The sequence below is a fragment of the Chenopodium quinoa genome, unplaced genomic scaffold (assembly GCF_001683475.1).
Source record: "Chenopodium quinoa cultivar QQ74 unplaced genomic scaffold, ASM168347v1, whole genome shotgun sequence".
Classification (NCBI taxonomy): Eukaryota; Viridiplantae; Streptophyta; class Magnoliopsida; order Caryophyllales; family Amaranthaceae; genus Chenopodium; species Chenopodium quinoa.
The window spans coordinates 1,521,786-1,541,743 of NW_018743616.1; the positions used below are offsets into that span (position 1 = coordinate 1,521,786).

Here is a 19,958-nt window from a genome sequence, read left to right on the forward strand (position 1 = left end):
GGCGGGTGGTGTGTTTAATAGTATGAGTAGCAGGTAGGAAGGTAATTGTGGCTTAAATTACAAAAAATTTTTTTTTTTTTTTTTGACACGTACAAAAAAATTATTCAATTCTATTTATAAATGTATGTAGTATGACGCCTAAAATTTGTACTTTTACTACATATTTTAAAACTATTGCACTACTTTATATAGTCTACCGACTACCATATAACTTCTACTACTAAATACTTTTAAAAAGACAACTTTGTGTTAATAGTTTATGCGTCATAACTTAAGTACAAGACACGCAACAATTACATTGAATTTCTTTTTTTGAAGGAAATTACATTGAAGATTTCATAGAACATAATTTTTTTTGAAAAAATGGTAATGTAAAGTACAACAATGCATAGTTGCAGGACGCCTAAATTACAAACTATTCCCGCCTAAGACGAAAATTTTGTCCGTCAACATATGACTTAGAAGGCTAGTTGGGAAATAGTATAGTATAACACTTGGAACATAATTTCATCATAACTGTACATTTCATCAGGATTTGGATATGCTACCACTTGCTCATGGGCCGGTGTATCTTCACAAAACCGTATGTAACCTTCTCTGTAGACAATTTTACTTAGTCCACCGCTGAGCCTGCCAAGAGACCTACACAAGAAAGGTTAATCAATTAGACATAGACGTAAGCAGGGAAAAGAAGTCTGTATCAACGAAATGTATACTTCAACCTAGAGGGCTTACTGAAAATGTAGAACAGAGAAATGGTCTGAGTTTCTGACTACTAGCAATTTAAAACATATTTTTAAGATGGGATATGAAGAGTAGTAAGGAATTGGTATGTACGAACTCTTTCCCTCAAAGCATAATTGCTTTGTCAGAAGTCGGAACTTTATAGTTCATATGCAAAAATACTCTTGCTTCCCTCACAAAAATGGGGTCCTATCTCAGACACTGATATATAGCTTGCAGCCATTCGGCACAGGCCACAACATTCTGCTCTGTATAAGCTCCTACACCCATTCCACTTCTAGAACAATGTTGAATTCCTAATCTCCATAACTGTTGCAATTACTGAGTGTACTCCCTCTATCTGAAATTAATTTTCGAACTGTCATAAATTTTTATAATTTATATATGAAGTGATTTTACAATAGTTCCTTCATAAAAATTGTGTTACAATTCCTCTCCATATCACTTTTTACTATATACATGCCTTGATTTATGCAAGAACATATTAGGAATATTCAATCATAATACATTACGGAATATTATTCCAAGTAAAATGATAACTTTTTCCAGACATCCTAAAAAGGGTTTTCCTTATCTTATGGTGGCAGAACATATTAAAGGCAAGAACTATACATACCAAGAGATTGAAATTATCTTGCAGAGTTGCAGTTGAAAACTTGATCAGCAATGGGAAAAAGAAGGAGATGCTGCCGGCCCCCCAACATGTGTAACATGCACATCCTGTGGCAGAAGATGATATATGATTCTCAACTCCTCGAAAATTTTCTTCAGCTCCAGGACGAGATCAGATCTTCTGATTCCTTTCTCTCCAATGTTCTGGAAGTTGATAGTGTGGTTGACATAAAGAACCATCTTAATCTTGTTCATGTCCACAATCTCTTTCAATTGTACACTATGGCCTAGTCGCCAGTGTTCAGGTTTGTTTTCTATATACCTGAGCCCAGTTAAAGTATGTTGATGTAAGCACCAACCTCAAAACCAAAAAAACACATGTAAAAAGGAATTTACTGAAGAGGTTAAATATAAAAGCCATGACTTCCAACTTATTGTGAGTTCTCTCCTTTTTCTCGTGTAAGAAAGTACAGATAACTTACGATTTTATTCTAGTCTTTAGAGCAGCAATGGTATCTACTGTAGTGGAGAAGTCAATTGCAAACTCAACTGAGTCACCCATTTCTGGGCTCCTATAGAAGTTGCTGATAGGTTTGGTTGCCAAAACAGAATTTGGATAGGTGATCTTTTCGTTATCATATCTTAAGAATATTGTGGTCAAGATGTTCATCTCTTCAACAACCATCTGCCAAAAAAGCTCAATCGGTTCAAGTTAATGAGATCGAGCAGCAGAATCCAATCTAGGTCATGTAATAGGCATTTTCAGTTTACCTGAACACCATCAATCACACAACGGTCACCCACATCGAAAGGATGCATTATAAATACAAATATGATTGCTTCAAAAACAGTCTTGACGGAATTGCCAAACATAAATGCCACAAGTAGCAATTGAGATGAGATAAAGACAAGTATTTTGGTGTCCAAAAATCCCATCATAAGATTCCACACAATAACCATAATAATCACCACCACGCCTGAAGCTATTCTATTCAACTCCTCTACAGCGGTTTTTGTATCATTTAATGAATGAGCAAGTGATTTACGCTCCAAGTAAGAATTAACCTGCAACCAATGAATTTGTAAGAGCCATGTCTTTAATAAAAACTCAAAGTAACCATATTAACCTGCATTTAGAAGTTAGTACTCTGAATTTAAGACTCGTCTCTATAATACTTTTGTCGTATTCAACATCTTTACAGCTGTGTGTTGAAGATGTCTTGCAGATAAAATAAACATATTTCAGAATCAGTGTCTTACCACCCATTTCTTTAAAACTGTTTTCCTGATCCTTGCTGTTTCAACAGCACCTTCAAATAAGGGAAATACTTGGTTTACTTCATCCATTTTCATAAAACGTAAGAGATCTTCTTCATCAATATACCTATGTCCACAAAATAATAAGAAGTTAGACTAATAGTTTCAGAGCGAGCTCAGAGATACAGAGGAGAATTGCCAGAAGGTGCATTATCTTACTTGTAGCCAGGTTTAGCAACATTTTTGAAGATCTTAAGAGCAGAAACTTTTGCTTCCCATTCACTTGTGATCTCTTTATTTTGCTCACCCGTCTCATCATCTTCATCATAATCAAGGGTATTAGATATAGTAGACAGCTTTGTTCTCCTTATGACATCAATTAACCCTTTCATGGTCCAAGCAGAAACTTTATCTTGGTTTATTTTGTGAAGCTTCTCTACATTGATAACTTCTTCTTTCACCCCTGCACTTTTTGTCATTCGTTCTAAACTTAACTGACCACTAGTCCTTGATCTGGTCAAACTTTGTGCCATCTCCATGCATGGAGGCCCGGAAAGTGTTTGAAGAACATACTGATCAAATAAAGACTCCTGAATTCGATCAAAAAACCTCTTGACATGGAATGATAAAGCTAAAAGTTTGATCAGTACAGTCTTCAGTAGCCATATTCCAGCCCCAACTAAAAACCCAGCAATAGCCATTGTAATATAATGTAATACTTTTTTGGTCTTCCTTGATCTGTTGGTCCCATGCGTAAACAACAAAATCCATGCTAGAAGAACAAAACTCAACCAGAGGAATACTCGTAAACTTTTCTTTAGTCCATATACAAAATACAGAACTTTCTTCTTAAGCAACAGTTTTTGTTCCACCAAGTATACAAGAATGTTAATGAACCATCCTGTTACCAATCGACCACAAAATATTACTATGACAAAAACACACCATTTCCAAAGTCTTAAACTCCACAACGCGGTACCTTTCAATTGGTTGATAGTCAAGCTAGCGATTAACAAACCCATCAAGCTAATGAACACTATCCACTCTAATAAAGCAAAAAATTTCAATCTCTTACGAGATTTTTGATTCAATTGAAGGTCAATGGATTTGTAAACATCCTCATCTTCCTCTTCTTCATTTCCTAAGACTGAAAAAGGTGATTTTGGGATGCCTACTGGAGTTCCTACACTAACTCTAGGAGACGCCTTAGGTGTTCTGACAGGTGTTTTTGGACCCACTAAATAAGTGGTTTCATCAACCAAAGCTTCATCACTAGGATATGGTGGCTCAACTAATCTTGATTTAGTTTTCGACCTAGCAAGAGAAGTGCGCTTTCTCATGAGCTCATTTGGAACCTTAGGATGTCTTTGGGGTGTTGAAATGGGGCTTAACTTTGTGATTTCAGGAGACATTGGGGTAAACATAAAACTTTTTCCTTGGTCTGACAACATAGTGCTTTGGCCTGGTGACTTAGTGCTATCTGCTGCTACTCCAGCAGCAACTATAGATAATACAACATCAGTTTTATCTTGATAACTACTACCCTCCATTGTAACTACACAGACTCAAATATACACGATAATTACCCAGAATAAACAGATGCTCTTTCAAAGAAACTCAAACAACTACTATTATAACAACACAAAAGAAAAGTCAATCACCAATCTGGTGAGCTCCCATGAAGCCCCCACGCATGGGCCGCACCCGTCAATACGAGAGAGTTCAGACCACTTACAAACCCAAATGAGGTAATCACTAATGCATCAATCAATCATCCAAATACATGTTACTCTTTACAAGGAATAAACAAAATTTCAGTAAACTACAAACCTCCAAGAATAACCAATTCTGCTCATCCAATCATTCCCAAAATCACCTGACAAACAACATTCTAATATTAGAACTTTTTTGCAATTATTAACAAGCAATCAATTAACTTACATAAATTAAATGTTATATAAGTGCAACTTTGACTAACCAGAAAGTTATTACTTCCCAATTTGAAGGAACATGGTTTTTCTAGCAAATTTTTTCTGGGTATGAAATTCAAATTGCACAAATGATAAGAAAAATCTTGAGCAGCAACTATATAATATAATTTGGGCAATATTTTAAAGAATGTGAAAATGGCGGTGGGTATGTACAGGCTACAGGGTACTAGTGGACATTGGCTAAAGTGCTAATACGTCAGAAAAAACTACCAAACTATTAATTTATTAAGCTCATGGAATGTATGATAGAATATTGTACTTCAGTTATCAAATTCAAATTCATATGATTAGATTATATAATATGTATTTCAACCCCCTTCTGTTTAATTAGTCAACAAAAAACAACACCTACTATTCTGGGTGGCTAAATAATGTCCAGCTAAGTGTAGCTATCACGGTTTCATCATTACTTTTAGTGAGACCAGGGTCTTGTGTAGCCATGTGGGTCATTACTTCTTATAGTATCCGGTATCCCTCTCCAAGTCTTCATGAAGTTGCAAATAAGGATGGCACCTTTAGCATGGCATGGTCCAGTATGAAAAAAGAACGATAGGCTTGGCCCTCGGGGTAGATACAAAATGTCACGTTATTGTGCATGCCGGGTTGTGTGCCACATTTTTTCGGAAAATTACAACATGACCCAACTTGACAAAACAGACTAAAATAAGTGAACTTTGTTTGAGGCATGCAAGCATACATGACAGAATGACACATGTGGTTGGATAGTTGGATCGTGCCTAGGCCACCCTTCGAAACAGCATGACATGTAGTTAGTGGGTTCGACTGTGGGTCAAGTCTAGCCAGAACAAGGCATATGGGTTGGGCACAAGGCACAGCCCACAAACACCTTTAGGTTCAAGGAAGGTTTCATACCTTGGAGCTTGGAAAGTGTAGATAAAATTCTTTTTGCAGGAAAGATATCCATGATGTGAGATCAAAACACATCTATAAAACATAACACACATTAAACATACCAGAGGGTGCTTACAGCCTATAATCCAAATACTCATCGATTCTGTACTCTGTTAAGCTTCCTCCCCTTTGTTTCCTTCCTCTCTCAAAATGAAACTGAGATGGAAACTCCACATCAGAATATCCTCCCATTCTAAAAATATCAACTCGATCATATAAAATTTCAGCTACATCATCATGCTGCTCAGCATCACTTCAATCAGCTGATAAATTTCCCCTTCTGTTGGTGGACCTTGCACTGATGTACACACCAATATGCTGCCAGACCATATAAGATAAATCTTCAGAGAAGATCAATGCTTAGCACCATCTTCCACAATAATGGTCATCAAGAAATTGGTCACACAAACATAGATAACAACATAGAAATTCACATCATAGGAAGATTCCGAAGATTGGCATACATTGATATATATAACTTTGTAAAGCTTGAATGCATGGGTGCATGACATCAAGCTAGTTAGTAATGCCTCTAAGAGATGAACAGTTTTAGCCAGAAGCAGAGATGACTTGAGGCATACATAAATCATGTTCCTCACTCCGTGATAAATTCATCATGTCGTTCAATTGAAGGTTAATAAATGACATACATGGTGCTTTAGCCTCCTTTACATGTTGCTGAGTTGTGCCCATAGCATTGACATTTGCTGCACTTAATGGTTTTGCTTCTCTTGCCCTTCCTTTCTTCATCTTCATCCCTTCTTCTCTCTCTACAAGGCTTGCTAACTCCTCTTTTCATGGCAGGAGGTTCAATTTTAGGCATGTCAAAGTCTGGCCATTGATCATTGTCAGGGATGGAGTTGATTCCACCAGCATATGCAGCTTTGTACCTTCTCACAGAGTACCATTCATGTACAAACTGTTTTGGATCAAGCCTAGCATGCAAGATGGCTCTCATGCCATGCCTGCAAGGAATTCTAGAAATTTGTCATACCCCACATAGGCACCTTTTTTCAGCAAAACTGACAGGGAGCACTGATTTTCCATTAGTGACCTCATACCCATCAGCACTAGGGTATGCCTTGCAACACCTGGGCTCTTGAGTTGTCACTTTAAGTCTGGCCTTAAAGCTTGGACTTATATCATCATCTATCTAGTTTGCAGAATCTTGCTTCCTAGTGCACATCCTGACCATTGTTGTTCTCCTAATTCCTAACATTAATCACCACAAATGTTAATGCTACATTCACCAATATAGACACATTACATGTACATAACAAAGAATATGTTACCTTCTAACAAAGTCAGAACATGTCTTGCTCTGTCCATACCCAATGTGGCATTAAAGCATTTCACAAAGTTGCTTTTGTTTACATCACATTTGATAGCCTCATTGAATTTGTGCTTGGTCCATGTTGATTGGTCCCCAACTTTAGATGACCATATCAAAGCAGCTGGATTGACCTTCTGCAGCTGTTTCATGGATTTCTTGAATGTGAACTCAGTATAGGCCCCACAAGCCCTCTAGAACAAGCTAAACATCAAAGGACCAGGGAATGGTTTCTTCCAATTCTTTACCAAGTGCTTGTAGCAATATCTTCTTCCAGCCTTTGGCCACAACTTAGTTAATGCAGCATCAATACCCTACACAAAAAAAGATAGATGTAAGACAAAGAAATGCTTAAGGAAGTTAACAAAGAAAATTAAGGCTAAGTTTCATACCTTCTGTCTGTTTGAGATAATGCACCACTCATAACCTCTCCCACTGTCTTTGAGCACGCAAGTTCTTCAAATGCCACACAAAGAACTTCCAATTATCTATGTCCTCTACTGATATAATTGCCCAAGCAAAGGGGAATAACTCATTGTTTGCATCCAGTGCTACTGTAGATAATAGGACATCACCATAATTCCCCTTTAAGTGAGCCCCATCCACACCTATGAAGCTCCTACAGCCAGCTAGCAACCCATCTATACAGCCTTTAAATGATATGAAGATACCTAGGAAATGCAGAGGTCTGTCAATATGATCTTGCAGTGTCCAAGCACAAAATGTAGAAGAACTTGGGTTTGTTGATCTCACCATTTCATAGTAGTCAGGAAGTTGGGCATATGAGATGTCATGACCCCCATTAATATCCCTCAGAGCCTTTGACCTCATCTTGTATAGAGTACATGCAGACATTTGTACTCCATATCTTTGCCAAAGTAACTGGTTCAATGATTTGGCAGGGATATCATTATTGGCTCTTATATCCTCAAGCAACACTCTTGCAGTCCACTTGGTAGACACCATAGGATTCTTCAACTATAAACCAGAACAAGTATGCTCCATGTTCTGAATGGACTTGATTGCCCATGTGACACCATCAAGAAGTCTAGATGCATGCAGCCTCCACTCACAGTTACTTGCAGAACATTTAACTGTCCACCTCAAATTAGATGCCTTGAGCACAACTACAGAAAACCCACTTTGTATGCAATAATCCCTCACAACATCTCTCAAATGTTGTTTATGTGTGAATAATTGCCATGGTTTGATGACAATTTTGCCAAACTCCTCATCATTGTACAACTCTCCATTTTTGTACAATTTTGCAAAGTAATCTTCAGCTTCATTGTCATTCTCCCACACAGGGTCTTCCGAAGGATCAAAGTTGTCAACAACTAGTCCTACATCATCTTCATCCATTTCATCTTCATCTTCATTTTCCTGATCTACATTATCATCATCCTGATATTCAAATTCTTCAGAATCAAATTCACCACCATCCCCTTCATCCCCTTCATCACTCAGAATAGCTTCATCTTCACCCAAACTCACAGTAAGTTGGTTTGATGGCTCAGTTGCTTCATCAAAACTTGTTCTGACAATCAATCCCCACCTCTTAGTTGTAGTCCTTGGAATTCTTTTACCAAATGTGTTAGATGTCTTAGAAGATTTAGAAGATGTCACTATCTCCTCAGAGGGCCCTGAAGCTTACCTTGTAATAACATTCATCTCAGACAGAGGTGGTGCAATCACATCTATCCTATCTTCTGTCTGACCCTCACTTTGGAACCTTTTTCTTGGACTTCTTCTGAGTACCTGGACTGGTTTGGCTTGTTCTATAGGTGGTAACCCTAATTCTTTCCTTATCTCTTATTCTCTCTTCTCATACCTCTCCCTAGCCAACCTCTCAGCCTCAGTCTCTACTGCATTCTCTAGTTGCTTCCTATACCATTCCTTCAAGTCTCTTTCAGGTCCACTATGCCATATCATACCTCCTGTCAGCTTGACAGGAGCTTCTTCCCCTTTAGTTCTACCCCTACCTCTCCCTCTAGGTCTCCCCCTCCCTCTTCCTTTCCCCCTACTCATATAGTATTCTTGTTCTTCTTCCATTTCCCTCATCAAATCAGCCAGGTATCATCACTAGGTACTACATTATATATTTCAACTATAGGGTTTTCAACAGGTTCACCATCACTTTCATCATCAGCTTCATTATCTCCCTCATTAACAAGTTCAGGAATAGGGTCTGGAATTTAGTCTACAGGTTCTCTGACATTGGATGAAGTGTTTCTCCTAGGGGTTAGTTTCTTAGGTCTCTCAACATCTATCACATGTTGACTTGAACTACCCTCTAGCTTTCTTAGACTTCTCCTAGGGATTCCCTTTTCAGGATCACATTTTGTCCGACCCAACTGTCCCACACTTTGTTTCAACTAAGCAACTATCCTACTTGCCCTCAAAGTCCTAGCAACCTTCAATAACTCATTTGGTGAATTAGCCTTACCCACCCATATATATATAAGGTCTTCCATTTAATTTAGTAAACATTTTCATTAAGTCTTGATCATTAATCAAGTTTCATTTTGTGAACATAAGCAAAACTAGCATGTTTTGGAGTTGGTTTCTTACTCTCAACAGCCTTATCCCAATACTCTATCACTAGGTCAACTAGATTGACTGGTCAATATCCTCAACTACCACATCAACCTCAACACCCTTATACTGAAAGCTCAACACCACCGCATCACTCATTCTAACACCATACCATATTCCAAGCACAAACACAGACAAGCAAGTCCATAACACAACATCAGTAAACAAGACAACAAAAAATTTCATTTTAGGGCATAATACTTCAATACAACCACATAAAACATGCAACAAAACGATCATGCCAAAACAAAGTACATAACATGCACAACTCAAACATTATATAAAAATTAGGGTTTTAGATGCATACCTGAACTTCTTTTTGGCAAGATGATGCAGAAAGATTCGACCTTTCACCAGGTACCCCCGATTCTTAGCCCAAACTTGAATACCCTAGTCGCAATTTTCGAAATCAAAAAAGTTTGAATCCCCCTTTACTTCAACCCAGAAGAAAAATGACTATCACCGACTATTTTTTATGGTATTATAGAGTTCGCATTCAATGCTCTGCGTTTTTTTGTGTCTCGATGAACCTTTTGATGGGAAAGCTACCAAAAGGAAGAAGATGAAGAGTAATGAAGAGGGAGAAAGAAGGAGAGAGAGATAAATTGAGGGAATTAAAATCGGAAGGTTGGGTGAAATAAAAAGGGGGCATTTATGTAATTTCGCTATTTGGTTACCCATGGTTTAATTTTATGTTAAAACACCATCATTAATGTCATCATTAAGGGAAAAAAGATAAGTATTGTCATTTTGTATAATCCAAAAAAAAGAGGGGTTACCATTGGTGCGTAGCAGAAGTTGGGGGTCACCGTTGAGAATATCCCTTTTTAATTTTATTTTTATAGTTGTAGGGGGAAACGCTTGATTTCTGGAACGTTTTAGGGGAGAACGTTTGAAATTTTAGAACCCCTAGAACATTCTAAAATTTTAGGTGTTCATGGAGAAACACATTTTCTCATGTATTTTTTCTATTTTTTTATCTTTTTTTTTATTTGGGTAAAACATCTCTAATATATATTGTTTACACATTAATGAGGTTTTATGAGATTCTTTTTAATTTTATCTTTCACATATCAATTTTTACAATTTTTACTTATTGATATTGGTTAAAAATTTGCATTGTCAAGATGTCAAGCATAAAATAGAAATGTTTAATAGTCTATGGAGTAAATAAAAACGAATTACTCCTCATATTTTATCCATTTTCCTTTGTTTGATTTATGAAAGGGGTTGAAAACAATTAGCTGAAATTGATGTAGGATATGATGGAACTATAAGTAAGCTCCAACTCATTTGAAAAGGAATTTGAATTTGTTGTTGCTAATACTTGATATTTTGAAGTAATAATATTGACACAATTTTGACTTTGTCTTTGAATTAGAGAAAATACAAGTTGATATCCTATATTAACAAAACTTGTTAATATAAGGTTATTTTCGTCATTTTTTGTTGTAAACTAGTATCAATATAACCTCAATAAAGCTTATAAACAGTAGAATAACTTGGAGAATCAACGGCGTTAACTCTTGTGGCTGCCTTCAATGGAGAATGAAAAGCTCATCTTTAATGGAGAAGTAGTGAAAGCTCGTCTTTAATGGAAAAAATAATGGAGGGGTTGAACACCTACCCTTTGGGGTTAATTACACCCTAAATTACTCCTTTTTAATTAGGGTTTTTGTTTAATTCGGCGGCGAAGCCGACGGTAGTGTTTGAGATTCGCCTTCGGTAGTGTTTAAGACTCGAAGCACCTTGTTGTTTGAGTATGGGGGCGGGTCGGGCTGATTGTCGTGACGGCGAGGCAGAGGAGAAAGAATGCTTGTGAAGAAGAGAGGTGGGTCTTCTCTTTTTAACTTTGTTCACTTCCTCCATTGTCAAAGGGTTCCAGATCTTTATCTCTTTTTTGCTTTGTTTTTCCATTGTCAAAGGGGGAGAGGTGGGTCTTCATCTCTTTTTAATTTGGCTTCATTCCTCCATTGTCAGGGAGAGAGGTGGGTTTAACTTTGGGGGCAATTATGGAAGTTTGTTACGGAGTGTATGACAATATTTGTCCACGTCATCACCAAAGGAAAGCTACAATATTTTAAAAATATTTGTGAGGATATAAACACATCTTTGTTAATATAGAATATAAATGGGGGTTGGCTCTTTGAATTATGTAGAGATGAATTCAGCAAGGGGTCATTGAGTTTAAGAAAAGTAAGATATCATAGGTGTACTTGGAAAAAGATTAGGTTTTTTCTTCCATCAAAGAGAACAATGGAAAATTGATCTTACATGCTCCAAGTTTTAGTTTTCAACCAAAAGAGACAAGAACTTTTTTGTTATGATCTTACATAAATGACTATCTTTGATGGTCTAAGGGAAGATTAAAAAAATAATGTTATGAAGAATCAAGATCTCTCAGAATTTTGATAATACATTACGCGACTGGTCATATTCTTTGACCAATGCTGACAAAAGAGAGTTAGAATTGTTTCATGTCAGGGGTTTACTAGCTGACCGGAAAGCCATCAGGAAGGGCTCTCTAGTACTGCTGCAGGTAAAAACCCGCTTTGAGTAGCCCCCGTGACACAAAACAGGCACCGTGTCACGGTGGCCTTCTGCCGTGACACGGTGGAATCTGCAAAAATTTTTTTTGTTGCAGATTTGGTTGATAGAGCGTTTAGAACTATTTGAAGCCCCCGACGATATTGAAAAATATGGCCCTAACGATGTAGTCCGCAGGAAGAAGAATTACTCTGTGAACATGTCGTATGAAGACTGGAAAAATTTCTTTGCAAAGAGAGAATTTTCCATTCGTTGGGTGGTGCCTTGGTGGAGGCTCACTAGGATGGTTGGTACGAATGATGCTCCGTATTGCCGTGTTCCTAGTATTTCAAGACTGACTTTTTATTGTCCCTCTCGACTGATGCGACAGTATGGACTTGAACAAGTTGTTCCACGCTACAACGATAGTCCTCGTGAAGTATCGTTGCATGAAAGTAATGTTCATAAATACGAGACTTATTGGATTGGAAGACCTTTGTGTAGATCGAGATTTTTCATTTTCTAAAGATAATAATTTACTTAGCAAAGGTATAAAGTGAAAGAGAATGAGATTGAAAAAGTTATGTTGGGATTCATTTCAGCCGTCTATAGAGACTCCAAAAGTGCATCAGATTTTTATATACTAGGAATTGCATTGGTACAATAAGAATTTGCCTCGGTTAAGGTTTTCAGCTTTTAGATGTTCGGTGTTTTTGAGAACAACAAGATAAATAAAAAGAGTAAAAGCTCTAAAACGGTCATAATCAGCCTACTTATATAGGTTTAAAACTTCTTTTTTTCTTCCTCTTTATTCAAAGGCTTTACCCAAACCCACAAGTAGCCTTTTGCATTAATTACAGGTTTACAACAAACTAATAGATTTTTTACAAGTTTACAACAAACTAGTAAATAAATCAGGTTCTCCTTCAATTAGACTCCTCATAAGTGCTTAATCTTATCCAATTTCCAACATTTTTTAAATACTACATGCATGTAATCGTGTCTAAACAAAATAAACAAAATTATTCATACAAGCTGAATTTGATTCAATACCTAAAATGTAATGATTCTCGAGCTAATCAAATTAAATGGCTAACTTTTAATTTGACCCATAAACATCTATCAATTTTTTTATTATTTTTCATTTATATATATAAATGGTGTCTAGAGTAAGGTCAATTTTTGGCCCAACTAGTCACCAATCGCGTGTGTTAATTTTTCTTTTAGTAGTGTATCCTCTTCATTAATCAATATCTACTTTATTTATACTAGAAAAGTACCAAATAGTTGAGGACAACCTAGGAGAAGATATATATTCACACATCAGAAAAAGATCTAATACCAGAAAACTAGATTTTTATTATCCAGCTTTTTGTTGCTCAAGCTTCACATCACCCACAAAAGAAAACAGGGGTTTTCACAAGGACTTGTAAATGAAAGCAATTATGTCATATCTCTGAGTCCTAGTATGTGACAATAATTATGAGAGTTACAAGAGGTGGACCCATAATATCCTTCTTAAATTATCGGACAAGAAATTTATAAATGGATATTATCGGTTGAATTCTTCAATTTTAATACAATGACAAATAATTGAATAGAGAAGGCGTACATTGTACATCTGATGAACATCAAGGATAAAATCAAAGAACATGAAGAAATAAAAGAACATAAAGCTTACTCCGTAAAAGGTGGACGTAGGTGGGGTCCCGGGTGACAACGACTTAAAATTAAGATATTTTGATAATATAAAAAGTTATGTTTGCATAATTATTCACTAAATGTCCCTCCAAACTAAGTATCTTAGATTTGCCTCTGTCCGACCATTTGATCCCAATAAAAATTCAGAAATTACAATTTCATCCTACTAAATATATTTGTATTTTTTTTCCGAATCCTCACTAGGGGAACCTCTAAGAGGTCCCTGAAACAAAAAACAGATCTAGTTCATACCCTTTCTATTTACAAAATAAATTCACAACAACCTAAACAAAATAAAAATTAATGTCAGCCGTCCTTGTTTGGTAGCACATATAGCAAATAAAGCTTTGTCCTCACTTCCATGATGATTCTACAGTCTTTGGAAACCGCAAATCAAATCAAACAAAATTTCCTTAAACTCTACTTTAACAACCCCTTCATATAACATCAACCTGCAGAATATTTTTAATGAATCTTTACTTGTTAAACAAAAAATAACCCAGAAAACAAAACCAACAAAATAAAATGAGTGATCCATCACACTATCATATAGAACCTCCATCACTAGGCGAGCAACAGCCCGCTCACTACAATCTGAGCATGTTATACTGCGGATTCTTCGTCGTCGTGACTGCAGGACTTATCTTAGCTATCTATCATTGTTTAGCACTTAACTGGTGCACTGACAACCCGTCCTCTTCTTGGTCAAGAAACAGGGAAGTTGTCGGAACTGCTCGGAAGCAGTTCAATGGTCGGAAAATTGTGGAGTTGGATTCAACTCTATATAAGTACAAAAGTAGTCAATCAGAAGAAGGTGACAGTAGTTGTTATGAAGAGTGTGTAGTGTGTTTGTCAGTGTTTGAAGAAGGGGAAGATGTTAGGGAGTTGGTTAGATGTAAGCACTCTTTTCATGCTCCTTGTATTGATATGTGGCTATATTCGCATTTTGATTGTCCGCTTTGTCGAGCACCGGTGGGTGATTGTGGTGGTCGAAACATCGGTGTTGCTCGGTCTGAGAATTCAGGTGCAGGTTTATCAGATTCAGGTTTACTTCCTGTATAATTATAGATGTCTTGGTTTCTTCTTTTATGTGCTTAAGTTTAGTTTTGATTTTATTCTAGATATCTAATTATCTCTTGGTGTTGTCTTAGTTTTTATAAAGAATGTTCAAAGTAGACAAGTAGTGTTGTCATTAAGCCATATACTTCAATTATACAAACTCGGAAAATTATGGATGAATTTGAAGTCCTTCTATATTACTGGATTACATTCCACTTTATAACTTAAGAACCAAAGTAATACACTAAGGGTTACTAATTTGGTGTCAATTTTTGTAAGAAAAAACACATCTATTAGTTGCAATGCTACATCTTACACGACGCTTCTTGTTTCAAAATATTATCCATGTTACTGATATACGTATTTAGTGAGTTTCATTAGCTAGCAATTGCCAAACTGAAACCTATCACCCATCTTGCCGATACACATAAATTTTGGAATTGCCAAATTGAAAATTAAGCCTTCAATTTGTTGCATAATTCATAAATTCAACAGCATTACACCATATTTTAGATGCAGTTCTTCATAATTGCAGGTCAATTTCAAAAAAATATTGTACGTATTAACTTATACTAAAAGCAAATCTTTCCATGACACTTGTTATTATCTTGTAAAAACGCCTTTTTCGCTTTTTTTTTTTTTTTTTTTTTTTTTTTTGCAAAATCTTAATGTAAACTATTTGTATCTTATGATATTTTCTTTCCGGTTCGACAATCATATTCCATATATACCCAAATGAAATATATATGAATATATTTTATATACTTTATGTAATATTTTGAAATATTATTGTCAGAAATATTTAACCATGCATTGCACGTATATATATATATATATATATATATATATATATATATATATATATCGCTAAGATATCAGAAAAATATCGAAACCGAGTGCGTAAATATCAACAACAATTATTCTTCTTATTATGATTTTTTTATATAGAATTGAAAGTTCAACAATTCAGTCCCTATCAGTATGAGTAGTTTTTATGGTTAATAAGGGGTTGCATATTTATAATTCCTATCAGCAAGCTAACTTTGACATTGTCAACCTTGGTACAAAGAGCAACACTTGTACATATATAAAGCTGGCGGCTCCAGTATACGCTATCATCCTTCATCAGAATCTGAAAAGAAAAAAACAGAAGGCAGGATAGAGAACGACTGTCAATTTGTCCGTACCAGCTGGTAAAATCTGAATTTGAAGCCTTGGTTTCCCTTGTAGCTAAAGATGAACACCACTGCTTTTGCCGGAAAACTCAACCAAAACAGTACCAAACATAGCAATTTCAACCCACGAGGTGGACGAATGTCCCAAGTGCCAGGAAGAAGATGACTCGAAGGCTAGCTATAGAGTGATATTACAACTATTTGCTAACGATATAAAACAATTGAGAGAAGGTAACAAGATCAACAACAGAACGAAGCAAAAGATGACATATGCAAGAACAATTCTTTCAGTCATCAGTATCAGCTAAATTAAAACATGGCAGTGCACAGAAAAGCAATACAAAAATAAGAAAAATTCAGAAAGAGAAAAAAAAAAAAAAAAAAAAAAACCTTTTTATGCATTCTTCAGATCGCTAAGTAATCTAGTTGCTACTCCTAAATAAAAATTACACATACCATAGTCAGAGAACATGGAAAATATGGGCAAAAAAATGTATATATATTCATATGTACTCTATTGAGTGGTAATAACTTGATAAACATCATCTATTTTACCTCACCAGGCAAATGCAACTTCATTAGGAAGTAAATCAATCTAAAAGTTTATTATATACACAAACAAAATAAAGTCAGCTGGCATTGCATCAAACATTAAGCTGAAAATTTTGCTCAAAATAGACATCATATATTGAACTCTCTTGTTTAAAGTATGGACTAATGTGACACATGAGACTACATTCTTCTCAAGTTATCCAACCTTGCTTGCAAGTCATCATCAATCCCACCATCATCATTACCAGTAGTTGTTGCTTCAGCCTGGGCAACCTTGCCCTTAGCTGCAGGTGCAGCCACTGCACCTGATGGTGCGTTCACAAGCTGCAAACAAATCATTGTCAGCAAAACCAGTTGAATTCATTGGCGAGGTAACTTCATCAGAGAGAAAAAAATTGCCAAAGTACTGTGTAAAATACCTCTTGGTTGACATCGATACCAATTTCATCAAGCACCTGGTTAACAAGCTCATCTGTTTCATCCTCCTCTTCATCTCCCTCCAAAGCGTCGTCAATTGCATCTCCCATGACTTCGCTGGTGAGCTCCATTCTCTCGTTTTGCCTCTCAAACTCTTGCATTATTTTCTGGAGTGATGGAAGATTCATCTGCCTATTCATTTGCCCCATGGCCTTTGTAACTCCTTTCATTGCTTCTCCCATGGCTTGTGTTGATTTCAATGTCTGCTTGTACATGAAGAACGATTATTAGTTACAGTATAACAAGAAGAAAATCTATATGAACACTACAATAAGACACTGGTGCCCAATCATCAAATACATTAATCGCTATCATGGCATGGATTCGCATGCTGCTGAATCAGAAAAAAAATACTGTAAAGAATGAGAATTTTGACATGCCTGAATCCTCAAGGAAACACCCTGAAGTTGCGATTTAAGCTTATAGAACTTCTCAACCTGATGTCTTGTTCTAATCAGATCTTTTGCCATGATTCTGACAGCTCCCTGGCAACAAAAGAATTCATAAAATCATACATCAAATTTGACAAATAAAATGCGCACAAGACTCCTTCAATTAATTAAAAAAGCTAAAAAGCCAAGAACATTCCAATATTCAGCACTGTACAGCTTCACATGATGATATATATAAAGTTTCTCCATAAAATTTTCTTATTTTCAGATGGTAAAAGATGATCACTATCAACATCACCCAATTGCATCTCAGAGCTCCAACATATGGCAGGGTAAGTGGAGTCAGTACACGCAAGCCTTTACCAGTATAATTATAGGCAGTTTATACTCCATAAAAATTGTTTTTTTTAGCATGTTATACATATCAACTATGTTACACTAGGTTTGGATAACGATAGTAAAGAGGGAACGGGACAGGAAGGAAAAAGAGGGAAGAGAAAGGGAAGTGGAAGGGAGGGAAAGAGTGACCTTTCATTTTTCCTTCCAAATCTCTCCAACAATGAACAGGTTTGGTTAATTATAAGAGGAAATTTCCTTTCCCATCTTTTGCCCTATGGCATCCAAATAAGGGAGAAGTTAGCCCTCACTTTCCCTCAAAATCTCCCTATTTAAATATAGTGTAAGATACTGCTAGAAGTGTTAGGCGTGGCCACACGGGTACATATCCAAATGTCACACAACCTTCCTATGATTTTTTTTCTTTTTTTTTTTTTGGCTACTTTTGTCCCTAAATGAAGTGTTCAAGAGCCATACTAATGTCAATGTCCAAGGGTCGACTAATCGACACGGGCAGTTTGGCAGTTGAGGTGCAATGAAGAGTCAGAGCAACATAGTAAATTAGTAATCACTACCATGTACCATCATCACCTCTATGCTTCAAAAGAGCTCCCACATAGGGGTAAAGTGAGCGGACTCATATATAAGGAAACAAACCAATGTAATGATAGAAATACTATTGTCATTAGGTCCTTGATTCTAAACAGAATGACTGTACTGTTTCACTATTCAATAAAAGGAACATACAGTTTATTGCCTCATCTCAATTCAACCTATCATAACCTTAAGTTTGACATTAGTAAATGTTTCATGTTTTGACTAGTTTTTCTACAAAACATTCAAGCACAAAGATTAATGCCACGAACACAAACTAACACGAAATGTAAAATGAGTAAAATTGACAAACCATTTGCCCTTGCTTAGCACTCTTCTTGATTTCGGCAATTAATTTCTTCTCTTGCGTTTGTAAACCCGCTCTCTCCCTTTCGATTTCTCGTATCGACTTATCCAACATCCTCTTATTCTCCCGCAGAAGCTCTATCACACAAAATCACAAACACACTTCAAAAATCTTGCATAGCTAATTACCCAATTAATATCAACACTAACAAAAACAACCAAATCCATCTCAAGAGTTCAAGATCATCACATATCACTAAAGGAGGAGCCACAAAACATATTAAGAAGTAACAAACAACTGCATTAAAGATGAAAACAATCACTAACAAAGCAAATCTAGTTACCTAATACTCTAGTAGTATATAAACCTTAAACTCAAACAATCGAAATTATTTCTAAAAATCAAACAAAAACCCTAACCAAGCAAATCCAAATTATATGAAATTGAATACACTAATCTACAATGCAAAATTGCAAATAAACCAAATATTACAAAAATGATCAAAAAAAATTGGGCCGTCAAACAATAGAGATCAGATTAAAAACAAAAAGAAGGGGAATTTATTACAAAAATAATCATAAAAATTAAAATAGAATATGATTAACCTGCAGGAGTTTTGCGTTTTCCGAAGATGAAACTCATATTGATTAACTCAAATCACGCCCTCTTAATTTTCGATCGAAAAATCAAGAAATTGCAGGAAAATTGAATAAAATTAGGGGATTTTCTCTTTTGAATTAGATTAGATGATGAAATTGATGATAAGAGTTGAAAATAGAAGGAGGATAAAAGGAGGGGAAGAGGAAGGAAGGTGCGAAGGCGTTGAAAGCCTAAAGAACAAAAAGGTTGGTTGCTTAACGCGGAAATTATTCCCACTGGTACTACATGACATTATTACTGGATCGTCTACGCTTGGGTGTAGGGTCATACTGTGTGTTTTATGGTGGGTTGCTGACGTGGCCTATTTTTATTTGTTGCTGTTTTTTTTTTTTGGATGATGGTGGATTGTTTTGTTTTGTTTGTGTTTTGTGTTTTGTTAGTCAAGGATTTTAATTTTGATGTTCCACTTCATTTTATTTTTTTTTTTTGAGGAAAAATAAAAAATGGTACTCCATATAATTCAATCCAAACCTTATACTCACTCTATGTCTGTTTGTTTGGGTAGTTGTGCTTATAAGGATCAACCCTTTATTAGCTTTGGCAACAAATCGTCACTAAATTAGTGGATTATTAAGATCATGCGAGATTTGCTACAATGTTTATTTTTAGAATACCAAATTTTTATAATTATAAGGGTAATTAACGCGCGCTATAAAGCTAGCCATGTTCGAGGACCTCTTTCGATTTGGTCTTATGGTGCAAATTTAGTTGTTGCCAGCATTAATGAGTGAAAGTACG

General features: G+C 36.0%; 3 protein-coding genes across 3 annotated transcripts; 1 reads left to right on the forward strand and 2 right to left on the reverse strand.

Annotated features, from left to right (window-relative positions):
• Positions 1 to 251: 251 nt before the first annotated feature.
• LOC110683003 (mechanosensitive ion channel protein 10-like) lies at positions 252 to 4,854 on the reverse strand. The gene is made up of 7 exons (XM_021859339.1): positions 4,592 to 4,854; positions 2,833 to 4,489; positions 2,617 to 2,740; positions 2,128 to 2,421; positions 1,839 to 2,041; positions 1,361 to 1,678; positions 252 to 642 (listed from the first exon to the last, which is right to left on the reverse strand). The coding sequence occupies exons 2-6, from the start codon at positions 4,161 to 4,163 to the stop codon at positions 1,405 to 1,407; spliced, it is 2,226 nt and encodes a 741-aa protein (XP_021715031.1). The 5' UTR covers positions 4,164 to 4,489; positions 4,592 to 4,854; the 3' UTR covers positions 252 to 642; positions 1,361 to 1,404.
• An 8,881-nt stretch (positions 4,855 to 13,735) lies between these two features.
• On the forward strand, positions 13,736 to 14,922 carry LOC110683005 (RING-H2 finger protein ATL52-like). Its single transcript, XM_021859341.1, has one exon. It carries the CDS (start codon positions 14,194 to 14,196, stop codon positions 14,728 to 14,730), a length of 537 nt encoding a protein of 178 aa, XP_021715033.1. The 5' UTR covers positions 13,736 to 14,193; the 3' UTR covers positions 14,731 to 14,922.
• Positions 14,923 to 16,380: 1,458 nt separating this feature from the next.
• On the reverse strand, positions 16,381 to 19,468 carry LOC110683006 (vacuolar protein sorting-associated protein 2 homolog 1-like). Its single transcript, XM_021859342.1, has 5 exons — positions 19,166 to 19,468; positions 18,567 to 18,697; positions 17,312 to 17,416; positions 16,874 to 17,134; positions 16,381 to 16,778 (listed from the first exon to the last, which is right to left on the reverse strand). The coding sequence occupies exons 1-5, from the start codon at positions 19,200 to 19,202 to the stop codon at positions 16,635 to 16,637; spliced, it is 678 nt and encodes a 225-aa protein (XP_021715034.1). The 5' UTR covers positions 19,203 to 19,468; the 3' UTR covers positions 16,381 to 16,634.
• Between the last annotated feature and the right edge of the window lie 490 nt (positions 19,469 to 19,958).